The following is an 11,353-nucleotide window of genomic DNA, read 5'->3' as shown; positions in this document are numbered from 1 at the left end:
TTGATATTAAGAAAGATACAGGGTGTTAAAGTGTAAAATTAAAATTTTATTTTTCGCTATAACTTATACGTTTGTAAATATTTATGTATGAAAATTTACAAATAGGTACCTTTAAATATGAGAAATTATAATTTGATGTAACTGATAGAGGGCGCCACGTATGCCACATATGTGGTAGAAATTTGCACTTAACTTTTTTGCTCTTTAAGTTACCTGTATTTGGGATAAAAAATATTAAAGATACATTATTTCTACAAAAAAAAGGTATACTTGTTAATAACTTCAAAACTCAACAGTTTTTGAGATAATCGCATTTTAAAAATCGCTGCATAATTTTGATCTAAGGCAATTATTCCAGGCAACGAAGAAAAAATAGATAAAAACATTAATATTTCTGAATTTTGGTATAAAATACCTTTAACTAAAGTTAATAGTTAACGAAATATTAAATAAAATAAATATATCAGCAGGATAATTAATAATAGGATTTGACAAAATAACAGAATAATAGGATTTTACATCAAACATTTTACGTTTTATGTTAAATTAAAGCCAAAATCAAAATATTTTGTTTACAAACCCAATTAAGAAATAGATAAACTAAATAACATAACTTTTTGGCAAAGTTAGTGTTCGATATGTCCACCATTTTCTTTAATTCATTTGTCAATATATTCCATAAAAGATCGTCTCATATTAAATATTATCATTGGTTCTAAAGAAACTGCTGCAGTATTTATTTCTTCCCACACTTGGTTGCGAATGTGTATGGGATTCTTATAGACACGTTGTTTTTATGTGCCCCATACACCAAAATCTAGCGGATTAAATTCGGGGATACGTGGTGGCTATAATGTATAATGGGTGAATATATTATTTTGGATACATATCCAAATCTTATGGTATATTATGGAACTACATATTATTTGTCGCATAAGTTAAATAATGTATTAAAATGTGATGTATCTCGTTCATTGGTTACTTATATACATACGAAATAACCTATCGATGACATTACTTATTTATATGATTACGTTACAGCTTACGAGTAACTATAATTACATCTCGAACAAATGGACTATCATGATTTACTAACGAACTCATATTATGCTAAACTAAATTGCCTGTGTGTTTACTATATTTATAGCAATATCGGTTATTAGGACAACGATGATGCTTTTGTAAAAATGCTGAGTCTTTCAGGTTAGATTTGTAGCAAAAGTATTATGAAACAGGACACATAGGTGTTATTCAATGCCTGTGCTTTAGTTTCTATTGGTTCTAATAAAAATTGGTAAACAATTTACGTAATCAACAACAAGTATTCTTTTCGGATTTTTTATGAATTAAATAATTATATCAATATCTCACCACATTGCCAAGGAATATGACTACCACGACCAATCCAACGTTCAGAAAAGTTGTATTTAAGTATGTTCTAACTGCCTTCTCTCTAGAATGTGGTAGTGTACCATCTTGCATAAACCACATATTTTGGGTTTTTAGCATTTTACAATAGAAAAAAAGTAATACAACGCCATTATAGAAACTTCAGAAGCGATAGCAAAGGGAAATTGTAAACATGATGACGGCCAACGTCTGAATACGGACACGGCACCTGAAGAAGAAGATGAAATATCTTTTCTCCAATAAGACATTTAGCGCCCATAACAAAGCCTTTTGTGATGTTACATTATTATCTTTGAGTTGTTTTAATAAGAATAAACTATGAATTATGCTTATCTACAGGTACTCAGTGCTTTACCGCACAAATATCAAACTAAGAATTATTGTGCAGCTGACTTATAAAATGCATTTATCTCGAAAACGATTGAATTTTCAGGTTACTAACAAGTATACATTTTCTTTATAAAAATAATGTATCTTTAATATTTTTTAACACAAATAGAGCTAGCTTAAAAAGTAACAAAGTTAAGCGCAAATTTATGTCACACATGTGGCATATGTGGCGCCCTCTATTAGTTACATTAAAGTAAGTATAAAATTATACTTTATCCTACTCAAAAGCATCCAACTGTAAATTTTTGTCCAAAAATATTTACAAACGTAAAAGTTATACCGAAAAATAAAATTTTAAATTTCCACTTTAACACCCTGTATCTTTCTTAATATCAACATTTTATTAAAGCAAGTTGGCTTAAATCGTAATATTTTCAAGTGCGGAATCTACGGTTTCTGTTTGTTCAATTACTTAAGGACCACCCTGTATATATATTGTATCGTTTGACACTTAACCGCCTGCCACACTTGGGTTGACTGTACTGCTGAAGCGAGTGACATGGCAGTCACCTGGTCACCGTTCAGAACTACATTTAAAAAACGATGTACTCAGCTGGTCAGAACGAATTAAAAAAGGAACTATTATTGTTATTGTTTAAGTACGTAGTTTCTTGTTAAACCTTTAAAATACCTAGTGTAAAGCGTGTCTAGATTACTTTGCTTCCCATAAAATAGGCCACAGCCTTGAAAAATCATTACATTCATTATCCGAATTTTTATAGTAAGTAAATAGTAAAATGGGAGTATAAATAATATAGTTAAAAAGAAATCTGGCAACTGGTGGTTTTAGGGTTCAGACCATGTACTTTTTAAAATTTAAAAGCTTTCTCTCTCTTTGTATTTGAAGCATAACAAATACATTATAATAGTAAATAATATATTACAAATACATTACATTACAATTACATTACAATACATTATATAACAAATACAATAGACGCTTAAGCGTCTTTTGATAGCACCTATCAACGAAATATTTTGTTCTGTGAAACTTAATTGACAGAACAGCTACTTTGAGGTTTGACGTTTGATGCTATCTTCACTGGAACCAAATCCAAACATGAAAAATGTCTCTAATTTAGCGTTTTGGATGTAAAATGATTATTGGTATACAAAAAATCAAGTACAATCACATGGAAGTAAAACAAGAAATTAGCGAGGAACCGTGTAAAATAGAAATCGAGTGTAATGAATTGGGTGATGCTCTTTGGGATGACTTTAAATGTGAAATTCAGGAGGAATCTAGTAGGCAAAATACACATGACACATGTGATTATTTAGACTTGAAGAAACGGCCCGTAAATACTGAAATAGAACAACATGGAAATAAAATTAACCCACTTGGAGAAAACCAAAAAACTGAAAAAGGTTAGTAACAATACATTTTAAGTCCCCCCTTATTAGTTTAGATCTATAGCCATATTTTTTTGTATAAAGTATAGGAGTTTTTAAAATTAAAGATACTTATATTATCCACAAGGAAACAGGAAGTTCCTGTAGTTGGCTGTATACCATGTCTCACAAAAATTTATTAAAATCCTTTATAAAAGGTATATAATTTAAATGTACTAGTGTAATAAGCCGGAACGCTGTGAATATTGTATTATACACATTAATGTTTTTTATACTGTATCCTGTAGTGACGTATCCTATACATCTATTTTAAATGTCTTAAAGGATCAATAAAGTATGACTTTGTCAATTATTTTGTAAACTGATATATTTGGCAATGAAGCCAGAAATCTCAAATCAGGAATTGCTAGATTGCTACAGATGGTTAAAATTTACTTTATTCTGTAGTTTCTAAACTATTAATTTTTTCTGTAGGCATAATTTTAATGGTTTTTAATATATAAGTAATTTTTAAATGCAAGATATAATTTTATTTTATAATATTTATAGGTGTAATTTTATGCTTTTAATTGTATAATGTATTTTTCACGTTCTTGTTTGTTTTAAATTTTATTTTCGTATACTTATATTAAGTGCTCTTGCCCATAATTTTATATGTGAGAATATGAATTAATTGAGTATATGGCAACACTGAAGTATATTAAGCTTACATTTCATAATGTCAAATATATCTATAGGTTATGTTCATTGCCCGAAAAACCAATTTAACTGTCGTTAAATGTTACTACTGCGTAATTAGGTAAATAAGATCAAATAACGTTACAGGAAAAACAAAATGCCAAATATAAAAAATCATAATAAGGCCGGTACTCATATATGGTTCAGAAACCTAGACATTCTCTAAAAGACAGACGAAAATGGAATTTGGCGAAGAAGATACAACTTTGTACTGTATAAAATATACCAAGATACGAATATCCTAATATTTATTAAAATAGGATGTGTTGGATGGGACATGTGAAAAGAGTGGAGGATGGCAAAATACCAAACAAGTACCAGTAGGAAAAAGAACAAGAGGAAGACTGAAGCTGAGATAGGTACATAGAATAAATAGAAAATGATATAATAACCTTAAAAATTAAAAAACAGGGAAAAAGCTCTAAACAAATCAGAATAGACAAAAATCCTTGAACAGGCCATGACACAAAATGACTCTCGAGCCAGTGATGATAATGATCCCACAATGTTGAATATATTTTATCTTTTATAATACTTTGTAGAGACCGGTTTATACTTCTTGGCCATTGTTAAATGAGTACATTATTTCATATTTTAAGGAGAATTCTGGTGCAGTCCACAAATCCGGAAGTAGGCTATTCTTCTAATTCTGGTTAAAAAAGGTGACTCATAGAAGTTTCAAGGTCAGTGTAGTACCTCCGTTTGTACTACTATCTTTATGCACAATATTGAATGTATTGAGGTAGTACACATTAAAAGACAATAGGTCTGACTATCATTTACTACTTCTGCCATCTTAGGTTTTATTATGCTTTAATTTGATTATTCAACTCATTTTCCCTGATTCTCAAATAGTTAAGTATATTATAGTTGGTTTGTTTTAGGTTATCTACAAAACGAAAACAAAATGGAAATTATGGAGACCCCTATTAAACATTTATCTTACAAAGGAAATTATATGAGTCAACACTCTGAAGAAAGAACATTAAATAAAAATATGAAAGTTGCGATTGGACAAAGACCTTACAAATGTGAAGTTTGTTTTAAACAGTTTTCTCACAAAAGTTATTTGAAAGGGCATTTGAGATTGCACACTGGAGAAAAATGTTACAAGTGTGAAATTTGTTGTAAGCAATTTAGTCAAGTAGGTAATTTGAAAGCACATTTGCGAGTGCACACTGGAGAAAAATCTTACAAGTGTGAAATTTGTTTTAAGCAATTTAGTCAAGTAGGTAATTTGAAAGCACATTTGCTAGTGCACACTGGAGAAAAATCTTACAAGTGTGAAATTTGTTTTAAGCAATTTAGTCAAGCAAGTAATTTGAAAACACATTTGAGAGTGCACACTGCAGGAAAATTTTACAAGTGCGACATTTGTTTTAAGCAATTTCCTAGGGCAAATTCTTTGAAAACACATTTGAGAGTGCACACTGGAGAAAAATCTTACAAGTGCGACATTTGTTTTAAGCAGTTTAGTCAAGCAAGTAATTTGAAAACACATTTGAGAGTGCACACTGGAGAAAAATCTTACAAGTGTGAAATTTGTTTTAAGCAATTTAGTCATGTAGGTAATTTGAAAACACATTTGCGAGTGCACACTGGAGAAAAATCTTACAAGTGTGAAATTTGTTTTAAGCAATTTAGTCATGCAATAACTTTGAAAACACATTTGAGAGTGCACACTGGAGAAAAATCCTACAAGTGTGAAATTTGTTTTAAGCAATTTAGTCAAGCAAGTTATTTGAAAACACATTTGAGAGTGCACACTGGAGAAAAATCTTACAAGTGTGAAATTTGTTATAAGCAATTTAGTCAATCAAGTAATTTGAAAACACATTTGAGAGTGCACACTGGAGAAAAATCTTACAAGTGTGAAATTTGTTATAAGCAATTTAGTCAATCAAGTAATTTGAAAACACATTTGAAAGTGCACACTGGAGAAAAATTTTACAAGTGTGAAATTTGTTTTAAGCAATATAGTCATGTAGGTAATTTGAAAACACATTTGAGAGGGCACACTGGAGAAAAATCTTACAAGTGTGACATTTGTTTAAAGCAATTTAGTCAAGCAAGTTATTTGAAAACACATTTGAGAGTGCACACTGGAGAAATATCTTACAAATGCGAAATTTGTTTAAAGCAATTTAGTCAAGCAAGTTATTTGAAAACACATTTGCGAGTGCACACTGGAGAAAAATCCTACAAATGCGAAATTTGTTTAAAGCCGTTTTCTAGGGCAGGTAATTTGAAAACACATTTGAGTGTGCACACTGGAGAAAAATGTTACAAGTGTGAAATTTGTTGTAAGAAATTTAATCAAGTAGGTAATTTAAAAACACATTTGCGAGTGCACACTGGAGAAAAATCTTACAAGTGTGAAATTTGTTTTAAGCAATTTAGTCAAGTAGGTTATTTGAATATACATTTGAGAGTGCACACTGGAGAAAAATCTTACATGTGTGAAATTTGTTTTAAGCGATTTAGTCAAGCAAGTACTTTGAAAACACATTTGAGAGTGCACACTGGAGAAAAATCTTACAAGTGTGAAATTTGTTTTAAGCAATTTAGTCATGTAGGTAATTTGAAAACACATTTGAGAGTGCAGACTGGAGAAAAATCTTACAAGTGTGAAATTTGTTTAAAGCAATTTAGTCAAGCTAGTTATTTGAAAAGACATTTGAGAGTGCACACTGGAGAAAAATCCTACAACTGCGAAATTTGTTTAAAGCCATTTTCTAGGGCAGGTAATTTGAAAACACATTTGAGAGTGCACACTGGAAGAAACTGTTAAGTGTGAAATTTGTTTTAAGCAATTTAGTCAAGAAAGTACTTTGAAAACACATTTGAGAGTGCACACTAGAGAAGTGTGAAATTTGTTTTAAGCTGTTTTCTCACAAAAATATATTTGAAAGTGCACAGTGAACAAAAACAAATGCGACATTTGTTTTAAGCAGTTTTATAATATTGTTAATGATTATTATTATGTAATGATTATTAAATAATTTGACTTTGACCTATGATTCGAAACAACATACAAGACACAAGCCTTTAATTGTTTTTGCTACTTTCTTAATTCTTGCAGTTTCCAATTTACTTCCGTCAAATCTTTTGCATATTCGGCCATTAGAGACGGCACCGAAAGAAGAGGAAATTTGGATGTTTGAGTAGTATTATATAAATCAAAATTAACTTTTCTGAGTGTTTGTGGCAGATGGATTTCAGAACTTTTAATCTAAGAAGCGCAGTCAGGTGGGAAGCTATTTTGTAATATATTTGATTATAATGTCAAATGATGATAGATACATGTATAAACTATATACTCTGCATCTTTTCCTTTTATTGTTATGATTGTCGTTTTGTGAATTAAAACACTTATTCTTTGTTCCTAGTTTTATTTAAAAATACCTTAATACTACTGAGAAATTATACATATACAACCATGTACTTGTAGCTGTTACATAATTTTTATCTCATGTCATGTTGCTTCACATTTAATGCCACAGAACACCATAAAAAGGATTAAGGGAAGTATTACACTTTACACCCTCTCTTAATTCTGTACAAAAAATTCCTTTATAAACAAATTCGCGATTGAAACTGAATGTAGAGGGCAGGTCGATTGCAGTGTCATGGCCGATATAAATGGTATAAACAACTAATGTTTACCATTGCTTTTGCATGTATAGTTTGGTTTAAGACGAGTTATTTTATCATTTATAAATGAAAATTAGTCTTAATGACATCTTTGAGTATTGTGGTGAAGCAAAGAGTCCATTGGTTGAAGGGTGAAGTGATGAATTCTTAAATTTTAACTTTAATGTTTGGAACTGGCTTGTGTATTGATGAATCCAGAATTCTATTTTGTGTATACCTGGGAACCCAGAGTATAATGTTTTGTGTAATGTTTGTCTTACTACCTAGTATATGCATTATTTTATATTATGCCTTATGTTTTTAATATGTTAATTTTTATTTTATACTAGTTTTTGACACGTAAGTACTTTATTGTATATTAACATAAATAAATAACTTTTTGAGTTTGTTGTAAGATAGTTCATTTGATTACATGAAATCAACCTTAACTTGGAGAGTCACCTGTCAAAAAAGATTTGTCTTTAAAAGATTCCGTAATAAATCATGAGGAAAAAACCTCACGATACTATCCCAACATGGTAAGTATTTGTATTTCTGTTATTCAAGAAAATAAATTATGTATTCTCAGTATGTTATTGACTTAATGATAGTGGTATTTTCTTTTTATTGATTTTCTCAAGTTTTCCAGTTTAGGAAAGAGAAATAGAGAAATATTTTTTGTCGATCTTGAATTGTTGAATTGCATTGAGGAACAGAACAATATCGATTTGATTTAAAATACTTTAACGTAGTCACAGTATATTGCTTTATAAAGAATATTTTTTAGCAATATACTGTGACATAGTCATAATGCTAAAATTTACTAAAAAAATTTAATAATTCTATTCAAATCAACAGCTGTCTGGTTTGTTTATACCACTTATAGTAGTTTAAATTTATTCCGCCAGAGGTCAGATACTTTGTTGTCAATCGCGAATAAATAAAAATACAGTATAGTACATCCACTAATAATTTTCCAACATAAACATGTCACATTCTGGTATTAAAGAGACCGCCTTTCAAATCAAGGTTGTCAGACATATTTCCTAAAATTCCTAAGGTTATATTTAAAAAATATTCTCTATTCTCTATTCGTTATTATTTAATTGCTAGTCAACGAACGACACTCTTAAAAAATGATATGAACATATTCCCAAAAAATATATCTATAAATTAATTAACTAGGTACTAATATTTCCATGGACTCTTCACTAATGAATTAAAGCAACCGTGAACGTTTATATATTACTTATGCTCTAAGTAATTTTCGAATATCGGCAACATTGTAGTCTGGAGAGAATTTGGACCTTCGATATATCTTGACGTTGCCATGTTGGTGAATTTAGCGGTAATACTCTTATAGACATAATGATCGACTTTTAAGAAATCAGACATCTTTTAAGAATCCAAGTTCTCAAAAACGGTTACAAGAATTGTATTATTTTTTTCCAAATTTCATTGATTTTATACCTTACCTGGAAACATGAAAAATTGCAGATATATTAATATGTTATATTAAAGTTACATTCAGTAATTTTAAACTCATGCATTATGACAACAGCGCAACGCAAAGCGATAAATCGTAATCAACACCTGTGTGTCTGGGTATGTGACACTCTAAAATATTCCTTTTTGCAACCAGATAACACAGGCGGAGGTTTATAAGGTATAAGATATAATTATAAGTAATATTATATTTTTCTAGAATGGCATTTTGGAGACCGTTTGAAACGAATGATCAAGATGCATCAACTTCTGTGTTATCAATAAATAATGACAATTATTTTAATGACAGCCCGGAATTAAAAAATAAAGATTTGCACGTACAATCCCAAAGAATAATTTTAAATATGTATGAGTGTTTGAAAAAAGAAAATATTGGGATGGCTGATAATGCAATTGTTTCGAGAATTCATATATTAACAAAAATCGGGTATAAGACGATATATACAATTATTAAATTAGGCACTGTTACAGATCATTCCTTAAAACGAAAGCGACCAAATAAAAAATTGGGTAGGATTGACACTGCTGCAAAAGACGTTATTCAACGAACAGTTTACAATTTTTACAAAGAAAATAGAGTGCCTACTTTAGAACTGATTCGTGAAAAATTGAGAGATTTCCCTGAATATAATTATACATCTTTGGAAACACTGCGCGAGATTTTGATAAGTTGTGGATTTAAATATAAGAAATTAGATAATCGAATGGTAATAATGGAATCTCGGCGTATTGTTGAACTTCGACGAGAATATTTGAGTAAAATAAAACAGTATCGTAATTCAAACAGAAACATAATCTATTTAGACGAAACCTGGTTCGATACGCATGATGTTGTCAAGTACGGCTGGGTTGACAACACAAACAAGTGTGCGTTAAATACACCGTGTTCACGAGGAAAACGTGTTATTATTCTTCATGCCGGAAGCAAAGATGGTTTTGTATTTAATGCATTGCTATTGTCGGCCAAAAATATAACAAAGTCTTCTGCCGATTATCACGAAGATATGACAGCCGATTTATTTGAAAAGTGGTTTGTTGAACAACTCTTGCCCAATATTCCGCCGAATTCAGTGATTGTTATGGATAATGCGTCGTATCATTCCCGCATATTAAATAAAATACCTAATAATAACACGAAAAAGGACGAAATTTTAAAATTTATGCAACTTAAAAACATCACTGTTCCTAAAAAGATTCCAGTAAAGAAAGAATTAATTAGAATGATCAAAAGTCGGAATTTTAAAAACGAATACGTTATTGACACCATTTGCAGCAGGCACGGCCATACTCTTTTGCGATTACCCCCATACTATTGCATTTTTAATCCAATTGGAATGGTTTGGGGTACCGTAAAAAAACGATTGCGAACATATAATCAGTCACTAACATTAAGCGCAGTGGCCATTGAGAATATTCGAGAAGTAATTAGTGGCATTAATAGCGATGTGTGGAAAAATTGCGAAGCTCATGTTTTAAAAATAGAAAACGAATATCCTGTTTTACCGGCAATAGCACCAATAGTTATCCAACCTGGGAACGATTCGACTTCAGAAGACTCTGACGATCCTTTTTAGTCCTTCTAATTAATTTCTTTACAGCTATCGCGATGCATCTTGAACACTAGTATTCATTATTATACAGTGTGTCACATTTAAGATGAAAACACCTCTATATATCAGCTATCAAAATACATACAGATTTAAAATTTTGCACAGTCATACATGTTGATAGTGCACATTTTTTTAAGATAGTGATCTGAAATTTTAATTTTAAACGCGGCTTACTGCGAATCCACAAACAGGGTAAATTTTCGATATTTTGCTTCGCGTTAGAGAAATCGGAAAAACTTATTTGGAAAAGTTGTTCCACTTATTGTAACCGCACATACCAAATTTCATGACAAAATTCGCAATTTTAGTTTTTCAGTATTATTTGTAATCTCGATCATAAATCTACAATTGATGCATCTCGGGACAGCCAACTGTCCGTTTTAGAATCCTGACTACAATTGAAGATCTTATTTCCAAAGTGTCTTAAATCCATATAATGAAATCCATGAAATTACAGATTTTCATACAAATTTAACATACAAATTATACAATTTTCATATGCACTTTTAAATAAATAAGAAGTTGTTTTGGTACATATAACTTTATTCTAGACTTTAGACTCTAAGAAGAAATCTATAAAGTTTAAAAAAAGAAAATTAAATCTTATCTAAATATATATATATATATATATATATATATATATATATATATATATATATATATATATAAAAGGGGTTGAGGTTAATTGGGTATACAGCTGATTAAAAGCCAAG

At 30.1% G+C, this 11,353-nt stretch overlaps 1 protein-coding gene across 3 annotated transcripts; it reads left to right on the top strand.

Annotated features, from left to right (window-relative positions):
- The first annotated feature begins 2,716 nt into the window (after positions 1-2,716).
- Positions 2,717-7,272, top strand: LOC140449229 (uncharacterized). Of its 3 annotated transcripts, none has more exons than XR_011951756.1 (3): positions 2,717-3,168; positions 4,776-6,802; positions 6,843-7,272. XR_011951756.1 is itself a non-coding variant. In XM_072542413.1 (3 exons), exons 1-3 carry the CDS (start codon positions 2,898-2,900, stop codon positions 6,680-6,682), a joined length of 2,010 nt encoding a protein of 669 aa, XP_072398514.1. In that variant the 5' UTR covers positions 2,717-2,897; the 3' UTR covers positions 6,683-7,272. The 3 variants fall into 3 exon arrangements, 2 of the variants coding, with proteins under 2 accessions (XP_072398514.1, XP_072398513.1); XM_072542413.1 differs by having other exon boundaries at positions 4,776-6,467; positions 6,636-7,272; XM_072542412.1 differs by having other exon boundaries at positions 4,776-7,272.
- Positions 7,273-11,353: the final 4,081 nt, after the last annotated feature.

This window comes from Diabrotica undecimpunctata, chromosome 8 (genome assembly GCF_040954645.1).
Source record: "Diabrotica undecimpunctata isolate CICGRU chromosome 8, icDiaUnde3, whole genome shotgun sequence".
Lineage (NCBI taxonomy): Eukaryota > Metazoa > Arthropoda > Insecta > Coleoptera > Chrysomelidae > Diabrotica > Diabrotica undecimpunctata.
This window is presented reverse-complemented; position numbering and strand designations above follow the sequence as displayed.

Bases quoted from the DNA above. Each gene is read 5' to 3' on its own strand.
- LOC140449229 (XM_072542412.1), top strand. From the start codon at position 2,898: ATGATTATTGGTATACAAAAAATCAAGTACAATCACATGGAAGTAAAA. The intron at 3,169-4,775 runs GTTAGTAACAAT...GGTTTGTTTTAG, and splicing joins AAACCAAAAAACTGAAAAAG to GTTATCTACAAAACGAAAAC.